The sequence below is a fragment of the Molothrus aeneus genome, chromosome 12 (genome assembly GCF_037042795.1).
Source record: "Molothrus aeneus isolate 106 chromosome 12, BPBGC_Maene_1.0, whole genome shotgun sequence".
Classification (NCBI taxonomy): Eukaryota; Metazoa; Chordata; class Aves; order Passeriformes; family Icteridae; genus Molothrus; species Molothrus aeneus.
This window is the reverse complement of record NC_089657.1, coordinates 9,715,674-9,739,739: the sequence shown is the minus strand read 5'-3', so window position 1 is coordinate 9,739,739 and position 24,066 is coordinate 9,715,674. Positions and strand designations below refer to the sequence as shown.

The 24,066-nt window shown below is 45.4% G+C and overlaps 1 protein-coding gene across 2 annotated transcripts in view; it reads right to left on the bottom strand.

Moving 5' to 3' along the window:
- GRIP2 (glutamate receptor interacting protein 2) overlaps positions 1 to 24,066 on the bottom strand; it is a 249,364-nt gene that overhangs the window by 72,159 nt on the left and 153,139 nt on the right. Inside the window, exon 1 of one of the 2 annotated variants that reach the window (XM_066557951.1) lies at positions 8,889 to 8,993. The exons of the other annotated variant lie outside the window; for it this stretch is intronic. Coding sequence (XP_066414048.1) covers positions 8,889 to 8,928 — 40 coding nt within the window. The 5' untranslated portion in view covers positions 8,929 to 8,993. Of the gene's footprint in view, positions 1 to 8,888; positions 8,994 to 24,066 lie in introns of those variants that run through there. 2 annotated transcript variants of the gene reach the window in all.

The window sequence follows — 24,066 nt, the reverse complement described above, 5'->3', positions numbered from 1 at the left end:
CAACACACACCTGAATGGTTGCTGCTGGGAGTTTTAAAGCTTACAGATAATAGGAAGTAGCAATGAGCTCAGGAAAATTCAGGTGTAGCTAAAGACTGCAGAGTCTTGGGAAGAGAGAAGATGCATGTGACAGCCTTTCTCCAGGCAGGAGCACAGACCATTAAATGTAATGCTTCACATTATGCTTCCAAATACCCACTTAATTTTGATTCAACAAGGCACTTGTGCTAATAAAAATTAAAACCAGCAGGTTCTGCAGAGTGTATAATGGATGTGTGGAAGAACTGCATGTGCAGGTATATCTAAAATTAACTATGAATATTAAACCTGACTACTTTCCAAGTCTGGAGAAGTCTGGGGAGCACTGCAACCACTTGGATGCCAGTCCTTGGCAGGGTGCTGTGCAAGTGCCCATCCAGCCCCTCACCTCACCAGGGGTCCTCAGGATTGTGGGGGAACATCCCTGCACCAGATATCTCCCATTCCCACCTCTCTAACCTCCAGATGGATTCTGGATTCTCCAAAAGCAAATACTGCCAAAAGTTTACCTCTTGCCACTGCATGCCATAACCAAAAGCATCAGCTGATGATACATTTCCACCAGTTTCACACAAGTATGGATGTCTGTGTGTCCACACTGCTGCAGGAGAGCTGAGTGTGTGCTCAGGGAGGTGAGGGGGAAGAGATTGTCTCAGAGAATGTCAGATACAGCAGGTCCATTTAATGACTAAACACACATGACTGTTTGCTTATAAAACACAGTGTCACATAAATCTGCTAGGAGCTAATTGCCTATTATAGCTCATGACGCTGCTGGAGTCAGCTGCTGAATTATAAAGGGTCCTTTACAAAGGAGGGAAAGCCAGTGGAGCTCGCCCGCCTCCACCACAGTTTCCAAACATTTTGTTTTCCAGTTCCTGTAAGGTGAATGCTTATCCCCCCTCTCAGTGATGGGGCCCCTCTGCCAAGCTCACTTGAGTGAAAAGATTTGGGATAAATTGAAATATAAGGGGGAAGAGGAGTTTCTTTGATTCTTTTTTTAAATTATTATTATTATTATTATTATTATTATTATTATTATTATTATTATTATTATTATTATTATTATTATTAAAAACAAAACTTTCTCTGTTGTCTCAAGCCTTTAGTCCAGCCTCACAAATCACAGCACCTGTCTCTCAACTGTCTCTGCAGCCAGCCTGGAGCTGGGTGGTTTTGCCACCACCTTGACAGCAGCAGTCACCTCCCATGGCCTGGCTACAGCAGCAAGGAGCAGGGAATGGCAGGGAGAAGATCCACATGCTGCACAGCACAGACAGGCAAGGGGATAATGGACCACAGAGTGATACCTGGGCTTGGAGGGAAATAGGAAGCAATGAGTGAATGAAGTAATGAGCACCCTCTGTCTCCGAGCTCTTCTAACTTCACTCTGGTTTTAACTCCACAGGTACAAGATTTACAAGTCACCTGGGCTGTCTGATCCAGATCTGCACATCCTTGAGCATCTTCCCACTGATTCCAGGCATAGCTCTGTGGCTCTAACCCAGGACCCCATGTAGTCCATTCCTACCTCAGACTCACATCCCCCTGATTCCCCTGCATGGCTTCACTGCTGCAGAGGCATCAGCTGAGGCTGAACCTGCAGAGATGGTGCCCCAAAATCCCCCCTGCTCCTGGGGGCTGCTGGGCTGCAGATTGGAGGCATTCTGGGGGCAGGAGCAGCAGAGCACAGCATCTCATGGCAGGAAGGAACAGGATCTCTTTACACAGTGGGTTGTATGGGAAATGCATTACATTATTGAAAGAAAAAAACCCTTAGCAAAACACATACCTTCATCTGATGCCAAGAGTTTAATCCTACCCAAATGGCACCACATTCCATAAAGAAATTATCCTCTATAAATCACTGGGCAGGAGCAGGCCATTTCCCTTACATTTCAGGGTGAAGGATTCACTGCAGTAAGGACCCTGCATGGATCAGCCATCATGCCCACAAGGGAAAAGGAGGAAACCTCCACTGAAATCTGATGGAGAAGCAAATTTATTGCTGCAACATCTCCACCATGTGGGCTGGTGGCACAACAGTGGGGAATGCTGGAGGTCTGACTCAGACCCTCATCATTTGTATGGTCATCTATGTGGTTGCTCAAAGACTGAGGAGCAGATCCATGACTGAAGTTGGCTATTTGGCTGGAAAAGCAGATGTCTGGAGCTGTGCCATCCCACCCTCAGCCTCAGGTGAGAGCTCCCATAGGGCAGGGGCTGAGAGTGCTGCACCTCTGGGCTCCCCACATACTGAGATGGCTCTGAGGAGGGGCAGAACTTGGAAGGGAAGAAGTTCCAAATGAGTTAGTTTACTCAATCTCTGCAAACAACCTAAAACATGACCTCCAAAACAGAAGCACACACCAGATCAGGGACCTACATCCCTACTTGGGGAAAGAGGAAGATGCAATGATGCAGAAGAATGCAACAAGTCCTGTTTCCATCCACACACCTGGCAGCAGGGAGCCAGATCATCCTCTTTCCAGCACAAGTTCTTGCCTCCCAGGACAAAAGCATGTTTATGCCTTTGAAACTGCTCCCCAGACCTTCTCACCAATGCTGACCTGAGCCAGGTCTTACCTCAAAGCTTCATTACGATAAACCACAAAAGTGTTGATTATATATTAAGGCTGGAAGTTGGAGTACTGCTGGGAGGAAAACCACAATGCCTTCACCTTGCTAACATGAACCTGCACAGTAAGAAACAGATCAGTTGTGAGGAGGAATGAAGTGGATCATCTCTTCCTGGATCATCCCTCAGCTACACTAAATAATTTACAGGGCCATTTTTGGACTGACATGCAAAGCAGTTTAACAATGATTTAACAAAAAAGTATGAGATTCCATCTTTTCATCATTTCCAGGTGTTGAGATCAATTTACTTCACAGCAATTTTAATTTCTGGGCCTTTCTTTTCCCTCCTCCCCACAAAACCTGCAGCTGCCAACTATGCTGGCATCTACAGCAGCTAGGAAACAAATTTCCCTGTGAAGCAAATTCTTCCAGGATGAGTTGAATGAAGGCAGAGCTCATAATTGCACATTACTGAAAACATTTCTGATAAAAAATGGGGAGATATTTTTATCCACATCTCCAGTTGAAAATTGCTGGGAAAGATGCTTTTGAAAAGCCATCATCTCCAAGCATGTAATTATCAGATCCTTGAACAAAAACACACGGTCAAAGAAAAAAAAAAAATACTTCTATTGAAGTAAAAAAATCGGGGGTGGCAATTGTTAGGAATGGAGGGAGAGAAATTCTTCATCCTGTGTGATTTTGCACATTTCAAGTTACTAGACTGATTTATAAATCCACAGATTAATAAACTTGGTGGCTAAGAACATCAAGCTCAGTTAGTAATTTTTTGTGGTTGTTGTTATAAACAGAATAATAATAATATAAGAAATAAAAAATCAGAAGCAGACTAGCAGTCAGACTGTCACAGACCCAGAATTTCCAAACACCCACACAAGCACGTTTGTCTTGAAACCAAATTCTGCCACCTTGAATAGGCAGGCGTACAATGACCTGGGGGCCCCATCCTATCAAGGCTTAAAACCATGCCTATCCTGATGGGATTACTCACATGCTAGAATTTATGCAGTAGCTGAACCGACAGCTGAAAAGAGCCTTAAATGTTCTTATGCCTGGTAGCATTTCATTGTCAATTGATGAACATTGCTAAATATTCTTTTTGCTCTACTTTTTCCTCTCCAACTCTGCATTAGCATATCTTTCTGATTATTATTACTTGTTAGATTCAATTGTTGCTTTTATTTGCAACACCTACACATGCCTACACACAAAAGCAGAGGTGCTCTTCCCTCCAAGTTGCCCAATACCTTTTTCTAACCTTCTGGGTAAAATTCCATGATTTCCATCCTTGAGTTAGGTGGATAATATCAGAAGCAGTAAACATTGACATCCGCACACAATCAATTTTAACAGTCCATTTTCAAAAGAAATCAAATCCTACATGCTCTAACTTATGCAAGCACTTTGGCAGTGCAGTTACCCTTGGCTTCCATGGATTAATAAAACAGAGCAAACATCATAAAGAGCAATGATCCTAGATATAAAGCCAAAAGAAAGACTTGACACACCACATGAAACTCAGTCCCCTTCTGTGGGTCTCTCTAAGCCAGAGTGAACCTCTTCCAGTGGCAACGAAATTTTCTTAAGGAGGGTGGCAAGGAGGTTAATGCCTGGGCTGGAAACTGGGCTCCAACATTTAACACTGGAGAGAAAACCTCTATAACAGTTGTTCAACTGACACTGTGGACCAACATTTGTATCAAATCTCCCTGGCCTTTGCACTGAAAAACATCCCTCTCATACTCATCCCTCTTTATACTGGAGGAGAAAAACTGAATTTAAAAAATTGTTTCTATAGGCCATGAAAAGCTGTAGGATATTACTTTCATCTGTTTTCTTCTATAAAAGAGCAATTTCAGTAGAATGGGTAATCTCTAGAAAAGAGCAAGAATTCATTTTGACAGCACAGATCAGCTCATTTATACTTAAAATTTTAGTCAACAAAACTTTAGAGACCTGGTGACCAAAGTCCTAAAGCCATCAGGAGGTATCCATAGGAACCTAGGGAGGAGAAGGTAAGAGATCACAAGGCTGAAGAATAAAATGCAATGTTCAGTTTAAAAAAACCAAACCAAAACAACATGCTACCAGAGTGGGGGCGAGAGAATGACAAATCCATCACCCTCTCTTTCAGTTCCTGGAGCTGACTGTGTGTGAGCTGTTAACACCAAATGAGGAGGACTAACTGCAAACCTGGATCTACCACAAATAAGTCATGCCCACTCAATTGCTTTCCATATGAGAGTAACATTTCTGGATAGACAGAAAAGGCAAGTTGCTATATCGCAATTTTAGAAACGCTTCTGACACTGTTTCACATGCTATTTTTGTAAGTATGTTTGGGAAGCAGGATACAGATGATTATGAAGTGTATGCAAAACTGATTGGAAAACCACACACTGAGAAAATTCATCAGTTGTTCACAATCAGGAGGGAAAGATGTATTAAATGAAGTTCTGTGAGGACCCTCCACCAGCCTGGTATGGTTCCAAGTTTTCTCTTAATGACCTGGATGGTTGCAGAGATATTATTAAGTTTACTGACAGCCACAAGGCATGAGGGACTGGAAGCAGGCTGGGAAGTAAATTTTGAACCCAGAATGACTCATACATGAAAGGACAGATGTACTATTTGGTAGAGGGGCATGCAAGTTACCATACCCAGGCAGGAAAAATCTAATGAATGAAGGATGGGGAAAAACTATCAAAGTGACAGCAAGGACTCTTCAGTTACTGTGGGCTGCAAACTAAATGTAAATCCACAGTGCCATGTCATATGCAAGAAGAGCTAACACCCTGCTATAAGCAAGGTGGGTATAGTCTACAAAATCTGTGAAATCATCCTTTTATTTTACTCAGCACTGATAAAGGCCTTGGGTTGAATGCAGTCCCCAGGCTTGGGAACCACAGCTCAACAACAATGTGACCCAGCTGGAGTTCATTCAGGCTGAATTGGCGCAGGCTGGTCAGACATCTGCAAGACCACAACTTCTGAGGCTGGGGGGAGAGATGAGTTGTCTATGCTAAAAAGAAGAGAGGGAGGAGGAAAAAAAGTATTATTACTCTCTTCAGATATTTGAACATGATGCAGAGAGGGAAAGGAGTAATCTGTCATCTGCGTTAGGATGGAATACAAAGGCACTGAAATTACAAGTAAGCAAAGCTTTTCCTTAATATTTCAGAGTACTGAATTAATTTGAGCTGATGCACTGTTCCCAGATTGGATATATTCAAATGCAATGTGGATGGGTGATATCACAGGCATGGCCAATACTATCTCAAGGCAGAGGAATAGCACAAACCCTCATTGCCCACTTTTGGCTCAAGGAAATTAAGATCAATGATTCAGGCCCAGAGATGTTTGTCTTGGTACACACACCCCAGTTAGTTTTTCTCTTAATCTTTCATTTGGCTGCAACTGAGGAAAAGCTGACAAGTGACGTAAGCAGCCTGATGAGCAGGACTTATATTAAATAGCACTATTGTGATGAATTCTTCAATAACAAAGATAAAATCTTTCTTCCTAGGAGATTTATCTATGAAGATTTCCTCCTGTCTTATTCTTGCTCCTCACATTAGTTTTCTATCCCTTTCAGGCATGTTTTTTTCTATTCTTTCCCCTGCTTATTTGGCAAGCAGAGAGAGTACACAGGGGAGCTGATCTCTTGAAAACTGAGAACAGGAAGGGGCAGAGATCTATTAACAGGTCTCTTTTTCTGGCCATTCCCATCCTGCAATAAAGGGTGTAGTTTGCCAGTCTCAAAAAAGGACAGGAAATTCTGCTCTCCTTGGTCTGCAGAGAGTCCATCTCATGCTAAAAGCATGGCTTCTAATGGCAACAAAAAACTCCACACCTAAAACCAAACAACAAACCCAAACAGAAAAGCACTGAACATCCTCACTCATCTACGATCTTTATTCTTCCTTTGCCTTCTATACGAATTGTATTTTTACAAAATCAAAAATAATTAAGTCACCCAAATAGATTCATCTGAAAGATGAAGTGTCCTCTGAAGTGTCTGTGCTGTCCTGAATTAACATTTTACATGGGCTGGTTTGGAATGGGATCTTCAGTGGGTGACTTGGAGCAGCACAAAGGAGATTCAGTGAGTTCTGTTGCTCTGCCCATTTCTGCAGTGATCCTGCAGTAAGGACTAACTGAATGTGAAGTTTGCTAGAGCAAAACACAGAGGATGTTCCTGGACTTCAGAAAGGCCATAAAAGATTTCAGGGAAGTCCTCCAACAGCAGGATTACAAAGGCTCTTGTGGAAATACAATCACCCTGCTAGCAGCAGAACCACTCACTCTAAATAGAAAATAAACACCACCTCCCATAAAACATCACTGCTACTTTGAGTTTTCTGACTCTTCCATTCTGAAGGACACACAAAATCTCTCTATGATTAAAATGTCCCATCAAAAAATGTCTGAAAGCAACTGACAGAAAGAAAAGAAATCACCAATACCCTAATGGTGGTGGGCCCAAAAAGCACTTCTGAAATGTTTGGGTGCTTCTTTGAAACAATCAATTTGGTTTTGCGTATTCCACTTAAAATCCTAAAGTGAGTGGTAAGATTGCAATTCCCTTCATTGCTTCCATTCTAGATTTCCAGAAAGCTTTCCCATGAAAGCCATGATCTTGGTCCTCAGGAGCACCACAAGCATAAGCTGTGAGGGTCTGACACCAGGGTAAAAAGGCTTCCTTTCCTACCCACCCAGTGACTGCACCATTCCCTTGTACATGACACAACATTGGCCCAAGATTCTTGAGAAATGTTTGGGGCTGACATCAGGAAAATTTCTCATTTGATCACCCAGGATCCAGACATCACCATTTGCAACAACACAGCCATCTTGAAGCACCAGATGTCTCTGGTGTCATATTGGAAAGGCTTCACAAATGACCCCCTCTGTGGCTGGTGGCACCAAGGAGGCCCCTCGAGCACACTCAGTGTCAGCCACCTCCAAACCAGGGCCCAGGTCCTGGCTCAACCCCAAGAGCAGTGTGAGATCCTGCCAAGTTGTCTTTTGATCTTTCCATGGAACAAGTACATTCCTGCCAAGTCACACGCCCAGACTCCCTCAGCCTATCAGGACTCATTAACGTGTCTCTGGCAGCTTCAAATTAAGCCCCCAAAATGCTTCTTGCTGTGCTGGTACAGTAGGTGGACATTGCCTCCAGTCACTATCTGTAGGATTAGGCAACACACCCAGGCTCAGATGCTTTCCACCTGGTTTATCTTACCCTCAGATTTAGGGAGGGAAAACAATTTTCTTAAATTAGGTTCATGCTTTAGGGCTTCTTGATGCCAAGGAGAGGACGAAGTCAGTCTCGCTACATCACTTCAGGCAGTGCAAAATGATTCAGAAACCATAAATTACCTCTGTACTTCCAACTCCAATGTCTTTGCTTTCAGAAGGGAAATGCTTGCATCAGAGTGGAAGACAAGCTCCATGCAGCACATTCAGCTGCAACAAGCAGAGCTACAGCATGCAACAAAGTACCTGAATATTGCACTCAGCTAGAAATATAAGAGCCTGTCCATCCTGGAAAGACTCACGCTGGAATTTGATGCCTGCCCTTTGTAAAGGTGCCCTTCTACACTCATCTATCTACTCTTTTGTAGAAATGAAATAGATTTTTTTTTATACTCCACAGTAACAGTGAACTTGTATCTAAAGCAGGGGTTAGCAGCTCATTGAAATGGCAGATTTCCAGCAGGAGCTGAAATATTTATTAGACAAGGTAATAGTGGATTATACAGGAGGGAGGGCAATGGCAGTGATCCCACCACATTCAGCAGAGCCCTTCTCCCCTCTTCCTTCCCAGCCCCCTAATCACTATTGCTGAACGCCCAGACCATTCACACACTGAGCCTGGAAAATATGGAGCTACATTTAGATTTTGTTTTTTAAAAAGCCAAAACAGCTGTAAAGGCTCCACAATATCTGAGGTGCCATACAAACAGCCCCTGTGACTGCCAATCTTCCAGGTGGAGAAGGAGAAGGCAGTCTGAAGGGTACTCTCCAGTGGTCACAGGGAGAAATTCTTTACAGAGAAACCGAGAAATATTTCGCAAATCGAAGTACTTAAGTTTGCATGCAACGGTTTGGACTTGTAAAACCGCTTTGAAAGTAGTACATGAAACTGTTCACGATATTAAAGATGCTTAAAGAAAATCAGATTAAACAAAAGTAAACTACTGGACAAGGGCGAAAAAAATAAAATACAGACAAGGCTCACTCACCAAAGTCTGACTGCAAATCCTTTTTCAGTCCACAAAGCATGTCTGCTGTTATCTATCAAATCATTCAACTAATTGTAAGAGCCGCTCGGTTTTCTCTCCCTGCCTGCGCTGGAACCGCTTCCCGGGCTGCCTCCCGCCGCCGAGCGCGGCTGCAGCGCACACGCGGCTCCCGCACCGCCCGGCAGCGAGATCGAGCACCAATGTCCGGGGCTCTCCAGTTTGCGAGGACTCAGAAATGTGGCAATCCTTTAGGAAGAAATACCTTTACACGGCTGTTTAACGTGCGGCTCGCCAGTCCTGTGTAGAAATAGGAAAATTAAGCGTATGGGTTTTTTAATGAGGTCCTAAAAATCCGGTGCTAGTTCTCTCGGCTCCACTGTCCATCAGGCATTGCCAAGCAAAAGTTGGAAGCGCAGTGATTAACCGGAACAGCTGGTAGAAGGGGAGGCAGCCACTGAACCCTGACGCTCCGGCAGATGCAGCAAATGTCGAGCGAGCACTTCATTCCCGGCGGAATTCCACCCCGCGCCCCGCCGGCGGAGAGCGGGCATCATCCCGTGGAGATGCGCTGGCCCCTTCCTGCCCGAGCCCCTCCGAGGTTTTCATGGGCATTTCAGGCGGGGCGTGGGGGAATAAAAAAAAGGCATAGACGGGAGGGGGGCGGGCAGGCAGTGCTGCGGCGGAGGCAGCGCTGCCCCCGCGCCAGAACTTGGCCGGCAGCGGAGCCGCGCAGCAGCCCCCGAGTTGCAGCTGCAGTTGCAGCAGCAGCAGCAGCGGGGCTGAGCACAAGAAGAGGCTGCGACTGCAGTGTTGCCTGACACACTTTCCTCTCCCCCACCCCCTCTTGGCAAGTGCTTGCAGAGCCTCCAGCACCTTTCAAGGCAATGTCAAGCTGCTGTCAAAGCATTACAGTGCCTCCCAAACACACACACACACACGGTGCTCGTAAGGGAATATGAGGCTGCAGCCTTGTGTCCTCCCTACAGCGTTTGCTGAGAACTCGGTTTAACCTTTCCTTAGGAAGGGCGGAGGAATCAGCACGGGCAGAAGTCATGCAAGTCCTGTGTTGAGATCTTGGCGAGAGGAGGCTTTGAGGGCAGTGCTGGGACCCAGCTGGTCACAGGGAGTTTGGCCCTCCAGGACAAGATGCTACATGGCTTCCCTCAAAACTGCTGGCCCTGCACTGTGGGTAGGGAAAGGGCACTGGCCTAGGAAGAAATGGTTGCAGTAAACCAGAGTCTCCTTCTTTTACTACTAAAATAGAAAAGTTGGCTGACGTGTTGAAGATCCAGAGCATGCAGGGTATGCCAACGCCCTGGCCATGGGGCTATAAGGATGTGCACAGGGTCAGATCCCGCCTCCAGCACTCTGCAGGTCCCCTTCTCGGCCAAGCTGTGAGATGCAAACTGTGCTAACCAGCTCATGGCAGCATTCTCCATAGTCACCCTATTCCCTTGAGAACTACTGCCATCTATAACAGCAAGATTATACCCACAAACAGCAAAGAGAGATCAAGACGAGCATGGACTAAGGCACAAAAGGCATCTACATTTTGTAGAGGATCCCTCATTTTGTATGAGGGCCCAGTCATGGTTGAGACTGCTACTAGATTTGTCTGAAAGTAGCCAAGAGGTCACAAATTTAGAAGGAAACTCATGGAAAGGCAGCAAGGTTAAGCCTTGTTTCCTTAGGAAAGAAATCAGGATAAATCAAGAGGAACTAAACACATCTGAATGCACCAGCAGGAAATTTTTACAGACCTGGGGGCCCTAACTATGTGTGGAGGAGGATAACTGGGTTTCAGCCTAAAGCCAGAGCTCTTGTTCAGATTGAAATGCAGCAGCATCTCTATTGTGGTTCAAATTCAGCTGTTTCATGAGAGGATAACTTCTACAAAAGCAATAGAATCACTAAGTAATAAAAAAACTACTTACAAAAGAGATATTTTGGTCCATAATTTGTTTAAAAGAAGTTATTCAGTCTGACAATAGACTTAATTAGTAATTGAGGCAAAATTTATAATTAGAAATCTTTTCACACAGCTATTAATGCTTTTGCTGCAGAGAAATTTCATCTTAAAGGAGAAAACATTACCAGTTGCACCACAAATACAAGAAGCTGCTAATTTGAGAATAGCCAATTGCTTTGGATTCCATGAAATGGATGTCTCCAAAATAGTGTCTTAAAGAAAAATTTAAAATAATTGTGTGATTAGACCACCATAAAGTTCTTCTCAGGTTATCTGCTGCATGAAAAAAGTGTGTGAGAGCACAACTCTAATACACAGTTGCTTGTTTTTGTGGATGAGAACTGGCTGGAGCTGCCCCATTCCTCTGATGTTGGTGAAGAAGGAAGAGGTCTTTGGGCATTTCAAGCTCAGAATTGCTGGTGGCATTTGTTGAGTTGCTTGGCAAGACACCAGAGCACCAGGAGCCTGGAGAGGACAGAGATGTTTACTCTATGGTTTCTGGCCAAAATCCACAAACACAACACTTTCTTCGTGTTTTGGGTGGCACTATATTAAAAGCAGTTGAACAGCTTGAGTTTCTAATGGGGAAGGGAAAGGATACACCCCACACCCCAACAAAACAAGGCAGACCAAAAATATATGATATGGCATCAAAGTGTGTAGGTGTCATAAAAGAGTGTGAGGCATCAACCTAAGCTATGGTGACAAACTCAAGGAACAATATGTAGAGTTTTGATGTTTCAGGAACAGTCTGTGCATTGTCCTGTACCTTCTTGACATAAAATTTGTGTGCTCAGAATTAGCAACTTTCAAAAAATTCTCTGGCAATATCAACTACATACAAGCCTCACCTACAAATGTATGGTTTTTAAAATAAGTTAATTTTGTAGAGGTGGGATATTAAAAAAGGTTTTTTCACAGGAAAATAAAGAAAACAAAAAAATCTCTCTTATTACCATTCCAGGAGGAAAGAGGGTTTAGGAAATGCTTTCTTGCACCTTCACTTCATTATAAAATGCTCAAGGAAAAAGGCAGCACAGGCTGAGGACAGTCCGTGGCTAGAGAGCTTCTGGGTGGTCCCTATTGGAAACATCCATCCATGCAGGCTCGTGGCTCTCATCCATACTGAAGTGGTGATGCCAGTGAACAAGCACCCACTCTGCAGAAATGGGCATTTACTTTCCTCAGGAACAGGCTGCCCTTTGAGTAAAGTTCATTTGTTGTAAGGAGTATCTACCCTTATATGCACAGACATGTACTAGTGCTTGGTTTACTCTTTCTTGTACCCACCACATCCTCTCCTGCTCATGAATCTCATACAAATTTCCCCAGAGCTGCCTTACAAATCCTCCTAGGACCTCAGTGGGAGTGATGCTGCAAACCTTACATGGCCTAAATTGGTTGGGACAACATTTACAGAATACGCTTTTATCCAAACAAGACAGGGAGGACAGCAGAGGGAAGATCACAGGCTATTCAGAATATCCATTATTTAGTCTAGTGTTTGATGGGTATTTGCAACCATTACTTATTTATCCACATCCAAAAGGATCCTTGTCAGAAGCCACAGGACTGTGGAACGCTCACACAAGATTCTGATATGAACCATTTTGCACTGAACATGCTCTGAGCTGTGGAGAACACAGAGAGAATCTTACATCACTCCACATTAGGAAGTCTCAGGAGACTCTCTGAAGACAGCTGAATGAACATAATGAACAGTGAGCCACAAGAAGATGATGAGGAAAAACCCCCAACCACATGCACTTAGCGCAGAGGAACACCGACGTTCCAACCGCATATAAAATGATATTAATAGCAACAGAAATTGCTTTGGGTTAGGGAAGGTTCAGAAGAGACTGACACAGATGCTTTCCACTTTTTTTTTTAGTTCAGATGTTAAATTAAGATTTTCTGTTGCCATCTCCTTCTTCTCATCCTACTTCTTCCATTTAAATACACACCTGCACATCAGGGACCCCTGGGACTGGGAACTCATCTTCCTGCTCATCCACCCTCTCAAGGCTTGTTTCTGGCACAGCAGACCCAGTGTTTCCAGTTGTCTTACTGGGAAAGAGAGTTTTTACTGGGAATTCTAAGCATTTCTGCACAAAATGAAGAAGTTTGGAGAGCCTATACCATTCTTTGATTGATTTTTGGTTGCAACAGACAGGGAGGAGGAGGAGGGACAAAAGGAAGACCCATCACTCTCTTGGTGGAAGAGACTTCACAGCTGATTACCCAGCTACCCACTGGCTGCACATTTGCTCCATTTCATCTGCTCCAATTTTACATAGTTGTGCTTATTTAGAAACCCCAGACAACTGCATATCAGCCTCAGGCCTCAGCTCTGGTCTAAGCAGATGCCCTGATTTTTACATACGACCCCAAAATGCAATGCAATATTTCATCAATATATTTTTATGGCAAATGGAGAAGGGACTTGAAAAGAAAAAAATCTTTAAGGGTATTTAAACAACTTAATAATGGAGCTAGAGGAAGAAGTCCTTGATTGTTCTGTTCTTCAAGTGCAAATTCCACCAGCCAGTCCTAAACATTAATTTATTACGGGTAATGAACACTGAAAGATAAATTGACCCATCCAGTAAGCAATTAGAAGCCATGCTGCACGCACACACGCAGAGCACTGAGACAGAGTACCTCCTTTACAGAGCAAAGGGACTTCCCAGACCCCCATCCATTCCCTCCACCATCAGAGCACAATAAAATGGTTCCTGCACATTTTGCTGGGTAATCAGAGTAGGACACACTGGGAGACCCCAGTGCAGATAAGAGAAACAGTGGAAGACAAATAGGCTGCAAGAAAGTACAAGGTCCTTTATTCCCCAGCCAGCTCTAATGATACAAAAGAGCTCGTTCAGGGACCTTGTTAGCAAAGGTCATCCCAACAAAAGTGAATCTTGGCTTTACAATGATTTTCTTTAAGCCAAATGGAGATGAGCTTGACAAGACACAGCAATAAGAAATGCAGCAGGAGGTTAAAGATACAACAACAACCAGCAGCCATGCCAGGGCAAAGTTGGAGTTTATGACCTGGTCCAAAAGGAGCTCTGGAAGTTGCATGCAAAGCATCTGAAAGTTCAACACTTTCAGGTAGACAGAGCATATTTCTCCCATTTATCTCTACTTCTGTGGCCTTATGTATAGAACAAGTGGTTTTTCTAGACAAAATACACAACCCCCCCTCCCCTTTAGAGATTCTCCTAATTGGTTTTACTTTTTACCCCCCTCAAATCTTTCATGGCAATATAGCTGGCTGGTATCCCACAGCCTTATGACACTGGTATAGTCCTCAAGCATGTGTGTGATTGGAGGAACCATGCAGACACAGAAAGCAAGAGCAGCACCACACCACTAGAGGAAACAAAATGCCTACTTCCCAGCTTTTAGTGATCCGTGCACTGGAATGACAGCAATTTGTTGACAGGAAAAAAAAAACAACAACAAAAAAAGACCAACATAAAAAAACCAAAACAAACAAAAAAACCCCAAACACTGGAGGGCAAGTAAGCAAAGTAAGCATCTAAACTTTTCAATGATAGGACTGATTTCCAGTTTTAAGGTCATTAAACCATTCCAATCCACAGCGAGTGCGTGGCAGCTGCACTTGGCACTTCCATATCTGCACCAGTGGCTGCACTGAAAGGGCCTTTTGGTGATCTCTCCTTCAGCAAAAATGCTGTTTCTTCTTTATATTTTATTCATGTCACCAAGAGAATGATGGGTCTTTTAGCAGCTGGCCTGCATCTACCTTCCTTCCACACTATGGGTGAGCAATTTAAGTGAAACAACCTCCAACACAGCCAAAGTACAGATGAGAGAAAACATATTCTGCTATAGACCTTTGGATATAGAGAGAAAATGGGAAACAGGCACTGCAGCCCTACAAGAATAGGACACAACCTTAGAGTTCAATCAGCCCACAGGATGGCAGGGAGCAGAGGTGTGAGCATGTGCATGGGGCTGCAAAGCACATCAGCATCCCCAAAACCCTTACTATATTACATGCCACAAGAGCTCAGGCCTTTGCAGTAGTAGGGACTGAAGGCTTCTTCCTCTTGATCTAAAAGGATGCAGTGCTTGAGCCCAAACAGAAGACCCTTCCAGTAGCAGGGATGTGGCCATGCCATAGACATGAGAAAAAGACAGAGAAAAAGACAGAGAAAGAGGCAATGCTGCAACCTGTAGGACAGGTCTTAGTCAGCATCCAACTCCACTCCTGCCTGTGGGAAGAAAAACCTCTGCATCTTCCCCTTAAAGAATTCATCTTGGCACTGGTCTCTGCAGAGGCAATGCTGCCAATACAGATGGAAAAATAAGCAAGTGGGTCATCAGTCTTACCCATTGTCACACAGTTTCTTTTCAATGAGTAGCAGTGTAACAATGCGTTAACAATAAATGAAATGCCATGTTAACACTAATTTGCATAGTACAGAGCCACACTGCTCTGCTGCCTCTATTCTCTTTCCTAACTCTCCTGACCTGCATATGAAACAAGATGCAATTTAATTGCTGGGGCATTCAGTAGAATCACTGAATTCCTGCTTAATGAGCCTTCATTTGTACTCTGTTGCATCAGACACCTTCTCTCCAAGGTGCTGTATTAACTAGCTCAGATATAAAATATTTTCCAAGGCACATTTTCATATGTGTTTCAACAAAGAAATAGCAGGAAAAGCGCTGACTGCAAAAGACAATATTAGTATCAGCAGCATGATAAGGCCAGTGAAATCCCAAGAGCACCAAGACGTATTCCTCCACCAAAAAAAAAGCTTTAATGGCTTTTACGTATGCTCTAGCATGCTACCATGCAGCATCTATGCTGTGCAACTCTTCTAGAAGAGACAAGGCAAAGCTAGGTGAGACCTGGCCAAGGTCTATGTGGGAGACAGCCAAGAACTAGAAGCAATATCAATAATTTCGGTGACTCAGAAAAAGCGCAGCCCACATTGCACCCAGGAGTCAGAGCTCTGGATGGTTTTGCATTCAGATATCTCAGTGAGCTCACCTCATTCAGAAGTCCTTGGCTGAGGAGGTGCCCCATATGAGGCACCTCAGGCTGCATGGCCAGGCAGTCCCCTGAAAGGTCAGCCTTCCTCCTCGGCTTTTGCTCAGCCACAGCACAGCCACTACCAGCAGCACATGGCTGTGCTTCACAGTCACATGTGGGGACCAAAGCCACCAAAGCAGGCGACATCACCTCGTGGTAGCAGGGGCCACAAGGCACTGCAGAAGGGGTGCCCAGCTGAGCGGGCACACAGTGCTGGACGAGGCCGTGGGCCGGGGTTGGCTGCAGCCCCTGCAGTGCCCACGGCGGGACAGGAGCTCAGCCCATGGCGCGTCAGCACAGCCCACGGCGGGTCAGAAGCACAAGCTCAGCGGGCAGCGGCAGTGCCCACGGCGGGCAGCGGCACAGCCCATGCCTGGTCAGCAGCACAGCCCACGGCGAGCAGTGGCAGTGCCACCCACAGCTCCGCGGTGGCAGCAGGAGCGCGGGGGGACCGATCACAGAAAGCAGAGAGCCATGAGCCCAAAGGCACTGCCACACCACAGGCAGCAGCTCCCCAGCCTGGGGTGGAGCCGGGTCAGGCTGCCCCGCTGCCTCAGGATGGCTCCGGCTCTCCCCAGCCGCTGGAACTCGCTCAGGGGTGCTGGAGCTCGTTCGGGGATGCTGGAGCTCGCTCAGGGGCGCTGGAACTCGCTCAGGGGTGCTGGAGCTCGTTCGGGGATGCTGGAGCTCGCTCAGGGGCGCTGGCACTCACTCGGGGATGCTGGAGCTCTCTCAGGGGCGCTGGAGCTCGCTCGGGGATGCTGGAGCTCGCTCAGAGGTGATGGAGCTCGCTCGGGGGCCATGGAGCTCGCTCGGAGGCCATGGAGCTCGCTCAGGAATGCTGGAGCTCGCTCAGGGGCGCTGGGGCTCGCTCAGGAATGCTGGAGCTCGCTCAGGGGCGATGGAGCTCGCAGCCGCCCTCGGAGCGGGCTGGTGCAGCCGCGTGTGCCGGGCGAGGTTCCCGGCTGCCGCTCCAGCTTGCCAAGTTTTACCTCTCAAGCTGGGGCAAGGCAGAGCCACACACAGCTCCGGGTAAGCCTCAAGTGCTGAGACCGGTGATTCATGACGTATTTTGGCTTCAGAACATGCGGAGCTCCCTGTGGGACTGCAAATTTCTTGTTAGTGCAGGTTTGCAGGATGGGAGCAGCCTCCCTGCTCCCACCCCGTCTCCCTGGGAGCAGTTCCAGCACGCTCCCAGCCGCCTGTAAAGGTTTATCCTTTCACTCGTGTGTTCCACCTATAAAACACTGCTTAGGCTCATCCCCAGCGTGAGTCCGGACAACACCAGTGGATCCACGACAGCTGCAGCGGCCAAGAGACCAACCACAAAGTCAGTTTCCCGTTTGCGTTGTAAGGGAGAGAGTGGGGATCAGGGTACGGTGTGAGGCACTACTAATTGTCCCAGGGTAGCTAATTATAAAGGACGCAAATTGGCAGAAATAAAGCCACATGGTCAATAATAGTATTTTTTTAAAGCTGGAAATTTTAGCCCATTATCTTTCCAGCTGAAAAGCTTTAATTGAAAATGGCTAATCTTCCAGTGGGTTCAGGAAGGGTTTACAAGCTAATTGCTGTCTTTTCTTCAGGATTAACACTTTGTTCTGTGAATAGGGGTGGAGGGCAGCAGATGTGCAGCCTTTACTCTCTTTAATCCAAATACCCCACTACCACAGATGCTCCCAATGCTGTGTGGTGCCATAATGGAACCTCTTTCATGCACATAAAGTGCTTGTTCTGAAATGAAATTACAGCTATCTATTAGGAAGGGAACAATAAATTTCCTCCACCACACATCCCCATCACGAAAGACACAGCATTGGGCTGTAAAAATCCCTGAAGAAAGTAAATCTTGCAGGAGAGAGAGAAGCTAACAGATGAATTTACCATGTTCCTTTTGTAACTGGTAGTCAGTGTCATCTGGACACGGGCAGAAAAGTCATTATGCCACAAAAGTCAGAACATGATCCCACAAACCTCAAGGTGGCTGGGACCTGGCTGCTAAGCTCTAGGCTGGGAGAAGATTTAAAGGAGCCAGTTGGGAGAACAACTTTCTTCCATTTAAAAAGAGAGAAATTAATTCTGCTAACCACAGTGACATCTACGACCTATTGCTCTCACAGACTGCCCATAAAGCTAGTTGGGAATCTTGACTACCTGGACTAGATGGGATTTGTATTACATGAGAAAAAGGGGGTGGCTTGATCCTGTGAATTCTCTGGGAGAGGTGAACTTAAAGGAGAGGAGAATCCCTAATAGCAAAGGCAGAGTGAAGCCTATTTCTCAAAAAGAGAGGAGGGGGAGAAAATATATGTTCAAAGACATCTTAAATGAACAAAATGAGGTCATGGACATTCAGCTCTTGCTGCTGCAGGACAAGGAAGACCAAGTCCTTCTTCACCTGAAATCTGCACTCCTGCTGCTCAGAAAACCAGTCTGGCACCTCCTTGCAGGATCCTGATTACCAGTCCCAAAGGGTAACACCTGTTAGCAAAGCAACTTTTCCTATTCCCGTGATCAGACCAGGGAAGGTCACACCAGGAGTAACAGTGTGCCAGCCCACCCTGCCCAGACTGGAGATCACAAAAGCAACAGAGCACTTGGGCCCAAAAGGTAAGGGGAGAAGGAGGAAGCATTTAGTGTTGGAATCAACAAGTCAAGCTAATGTTTTGTGTCATAAGGTCTCAGCTGTGCTGTTCAGGAAGGCACCAGGGAAGGGATCCAGCCCCACCTGTATGAGCTGTCTAACAGCATCTCCAGGGCTTCCCTGGAGGAGGAGGAGAAGGACATGTTTGTCTAGAGAACAGGTCATCTCAAGTCCCTTGAATCAATTTCCTAACTTGAGCAATCTGTAAACTAGAGAGATTAATCTCTTTTGACAGAACAGCAAATACAGTTTAGTAACTGCTTCCCCTATTCCTCCTCTCCCTAAAATCTAGAATTTTCTGCTGAATCACTATCAAAAAGAACATACTCAAACCCAGGAAGGAAGCAGTGCAAACACTACCCATACAAGAGTGTCTCAGTCAAACCCATGGAAGCAGAAGACACAAGAGTCTAGGGAATGGGTACCATACTCAGAAATTTCAAAAGCTCAGCTAGTTTTTAAAAACTGAATTTGTGTGAAGTACAGCTCAATATTGCCTTTTCAAAGCCTTCCTGGAACAGTCACGATGTTGCTATCCTAATTCAAGTCTTTCATTAGCTGGTGAATTGGAATATTTAGTGTTCAAATGAAGATGAATTGTTGCCAGTCACAGCATCATCCTGCATTCAGCAGTGATCTTAATCTTGCAAAGTATTTCCTCAACTAAGGGAGAAAATCCTCAGAGCAAGCAGATGACAGACACACATGTCATGAGCATATGACCATATTAAAATCTAGATGGATGCTGAGATACTAGAGGCATGGGTTAGAAGGGATATTTTCAAAACTCTCTTAACCCAGTGACCCAGTTTATGGGAAAGATGCTTTATCATTTGTACCTTTAGATTACACATGAGAAGAGGTAGCAAGTGCATACTCTCTGCTACTACAGCAGCTGTTCACATGCTGAAATGTGGTAGTCACTTGTGCAACAAGGCATTAAAAGTTAGAGATTTGTTCATTATTGCTTTCCTGGGTGTTGTTTCTGGTACTCAAAGGCACAAAAATCCTGCAGAAGCTGACTCTCTGGAGCTACACCTCCTACTCCAAGAGTGCATTTCTGCACAAGAGCCACTGGGAACAATACGGAAAACCTTATTACTCCACAAAGATGAACACACAGAATCCAAGCCAGAATCAACACTGGATAAATTATGGCCAAGAAAACCAAGTTTTAAAACTGTATATTTGGCCAAAAAATGCTTTGACTGTCTTCTTCTTTTCAAAGGAAAACAAAAAAGCACAGAGAAAATTATTTTCTGAAACCTGTAAGAAGCACTGTGAAGACCTAGTTTTGTAGTTTTCTGATCACCCACCTTCACATTAGCTGACATCCCTGACATGCAGTTACAGACCTACTGCAGAACTGAACTAGCATTACAGAAGAGCTTCCTAGAAAAAGCTTTTTGTAATAGAAATATTCTGTCCAGTTATTTACAGAGAGATCACTTAATATTTATTCTCAAAAATATACTGTACTATAAATCCCATTTACTCAACTATTAATTCATTTCTGAGAAGCAGCACAAGGCTTAGTAGGATGTAGAAATTTGAGTGAAAATTATGGAATTGCTTTCTTTATAGCTGAAAATTGATGCACATATGTCAAGGGACAGACAATAGGATCAAACAGGTCTTGATCAAAACAATCAGAGCAGTGAAACCTACAGAGGCTCTGAATCAACAAGCAACACCTGAGGGGCAGGTCACAATGGGGACATTAAAGCTTCCTTGCAAGATTTCAGGTGCACCCCTGCAGTAACCACACACTCCTGGAGACCATTGCACGTAGATGGTGCCCAGGCATGGCTGACTAATAATTACTTACATTTTATGTGGTGTTCCAAAGTAATTAAAAACTGGATTCCTTTAGAAATAGTATTGCCTCAAGCCCATCAGGATGTTTTTTAGGCAGTAGTCACACCATTACAAAGGGTATTTGTGATCTGAATTGCAGCTACATTAAATACATTATTAAATATACAAAGCATCATGCAGCTGTAGTTATCCCCAGAATGACTCACTCCTGGTGTACAGTGATTTAGCCAGAGGAGAAGGGTATTGGAGGAGGAAGGTGCAAATGTTCTTCACAGGTCATTATTGTTGCTACTACATCAATCCTCTCTCCAAGCCACTCTCTTCTTTCCCTTCTTCATGGAATCACTTGGGTTGGAAGCACTCTCTGGAAGAACTGCCATGAAAGAACTCCACAAATAAAAACCCTTCCCTTACTTGGGAAGCTTCCAACAACATAAATGTTCACCCTGGGACCACATGGGTGAGGGAAGGTGGGTGTACCTGCTGTCCCCTGTGAAAAGGGACAGTGGCAGAACCACTCCAGCAGCACCCACACCTGCTGATCCTGCCCAGGGCTGGGAGCTGTGGCCTCATGGCCGGGATTCTCCTCTCTGCAGAGAGCAGCCCAAGTGCACCAGCCTCCCTCACTCTAAGAAGGAATTTGGCAGGATTTGACGGTCGAGCATAATTCCAGATGAAACACACCAGATTGAAGGATTTCTGCATAATTAGGGATATAATACTGGATTTAAGAATCTCCCAAATACCCACAGTTAGCAGAGGGCAGCGTGCTCAGCGGAAACCCATCTCCTGTCACCAGGGAATAAAGCTGGCACTAAGTGGATGCAGATCCTCACTTTCTTTAATACCTCAGCAGCCAAAAAAAAGTCCTTTCCAGAATGGGCCTAAGTCCACAGGAGATATTCTGGACTGGATGCCCCCAGCTCAGAAGCATCCAGTGTTCCCAAAACAGCAAAATGGCTGTGCTGGTACTCAGGCTTTGGGAAAGTTTCTATAGCAACAGGACACAAAGAAAATTTAGGTGTTTACATGGCACAGCTGATTTACGCCGTCACAGCTGTGTTTAAGTCATTGAGGCCGAGGAAAAAGCCTGAAAAAGTAAGATGCAGTTCCCCATCAGAGGAGATTTTTCCCTTTATTTCATCCCCCCAACAGTTTTTAAGTCTCAGATTTTGTGTTGATGGGTCACTTTTCTGTTACCTCTTCCAAGGCCCATCCCTGGGCAGATGCTTTCTTTATACTTCAGCTTTGAAAGGCCATAGAATCCTAAATTTTTCAGCTTTGAGAAAGACCTAGTCCAGACAGTACTGCAAGATACACTCTTCTCAAAACAGCAGGTGCAAATATATTGGTTGGTTACTGGGCAGTGTCATTTCATTTGAAGAACAGGACAGCTATACATGCACATTTTCTAAGTACATATCCAGATTTTCTGCAAAGCTGCCAGGCAGCAGTAGACAGCACCATCATCAGCTCTTCCTCTGTGGTCCACTGTGGTACTTGGGGAGCTGCAGGGTGAGCAAACCTCTGCACTGAGACCAGGAACACACTCAACAGCAGCTCTGTGCCATGAGGTCACAGATTTAAGGCTGGTGGGGACCTTCCTGTGTGTTTTTTGCCAGCCCACAGACACCTCCCTGCAATGAGCTCATCCTCACACCACTGCAGAGGACACAGCTGCCATGCCTAGCAGAAACCCCAGGACAGAAGTGTCACCTCAACAGGCTGATCTCAATGCTCAGAATAAATGCAAAACCTTCCTGCTACTCCAGTCCCACACTGCAGCAGCCACTCCTCAGCATGTTACTGCTCCCTCTGCCCCTGGATTGGCAGCCTCTGCTTTTGCCCTCACACAACATACCACTACTATGGAAACCCTGTCTGGGGTGAAATCTGAGGCTCTTCTGTCACTGATGTTTGCAGCCCTGCAGGCTTCTGCCCCAGCACATTGCCTGTCCCCTGTCCTCAAGCCCCAGGGTGACAGAACAGATTTATGGGCTCAGAAATGTGATGCTCATCTGTGTCACAGGATGGAGAAAATGGCAGCTGCAAAGTTCAGTGTGCCATTAGGAGAGCTATGGCTTTTCCCAAGACAATATTGCTGCCCAGCTGCTGTCACAGCTTCTCTCCCTATGCATTTACTTTCCTTGGACTTCTGCAAGTTAGGAGTTTCACTTCAGTTTTGAACTAGCAAAAGTTTCAAAGCAATTGAGAGTGACCATTCAGTGTTTTCTCTCACCTTTCTTACAGGTGAAAAACTCCTGAAGGACAGTGCCACAAAGCCTTCCTCCCACTGCAGCCTCACACCCTCTCCCTGAAAACACTTGCTGGAAGGCAGTTAAAACTTTAAAAAAAAAAAAATTAAATAGTGAAAAGGACAGGCAAGGAAGGGGAAGCATGGGGATTGAGCAGACAGCAAATTAATAGCCTGGCATTTATGGCAGTTTAATAGTAGAGCTGTCACAATAGGAGAGATTTACTAATTGCAGAGTCATTTGCCATGGATTCCCATCAAGCTGCCATTTAAATCGCTGTGCAGTTTTTAAGATGGTTTTTGAAACTGAGGAAGGGGGGAGAAGAGACAACATCCACAGTCTTTGTGAAGCTAAATTTAGGAAATTATTGTGTTTTCACAGAGATCACCAAGTCAACAAGGAAGCGAGGAAGGAGCCAGCAGTGCTGTGAGCCCCAAGGAGCTGGGGTGGAAGGGGGGCAAGTATTTGTGTCTGAGCCCTGCCATGCAATAAGCAGGTCTGACATCTGGGGACAAGGCTCTGACCTCAAACTAAGCCCTGGAGAGCTTTACATAGGTTTAACCAGTGACCTACTAATACCTCCAACATCTCCCCAGGCATTGAGCTACAGCTCCAACATGTCTTTTTTCAGAATTAGTCAGCACTGGCTTTAGGGACAAAAGAAGAGTAGTAATCTCTTGGGTCTGTCAGCAGGGAGGATCGAGTTGGTCCTTCTTCTACTGACTTCAAAGGGAGCAGTAAGCTCCTAATTCGTACGTGCTCATCACACAGAGCCTCAACCTGAGGCATGCACAGCTATTTTTGTCAGGGCAACCTGGTGACAGCATGCTGCAGTGCTCCACATGCCACCTCCACAACTTGGCTCTTCTCCATCAGGTCCCTGAGGCCACCAGTCCCAGGCCAGGGAGGGATTCACAGAGCTGTGAGTCCCACTAGACTCACGACACCAGGTTTGTAGGAAAATTAAACAGGTTGAGAATTTTTTCCAACTAAATCCTCAAACAACAGTTGTTACCTGGTGAAAATACCTCATTCCAGTCAAACCTGATGTTCCTCAGCCTTCAGCAGGAAGTTTCCAGCACAGCCTGGACACCAACCCAAGTGCAAGCAAGAGACCTGGTGAATGGATGATGAATGGAAGATGGTTCTCTCCCAGGAAATAAAGCCTGGAGCTTTATATACTAGACGGGCACCCTTACCTTTTGGGAAAGAAAAAAGGTTCTCAGCACCATCAGGAGCAATTCTGCATCCAGCAGTCCTTTGCCCCACACCCCCAGCCTCCAAAGCATCACTCCCTGGACTCATTTCCCCCAGAATAAAATGGGGCAGCTGCCCTATGCACCTTAGTCCTTTCACCTGCAGAGGCACAGGACACTACCACCACCATCACCAGGATGCCAAGAGAACTTCAGGCCACTCCG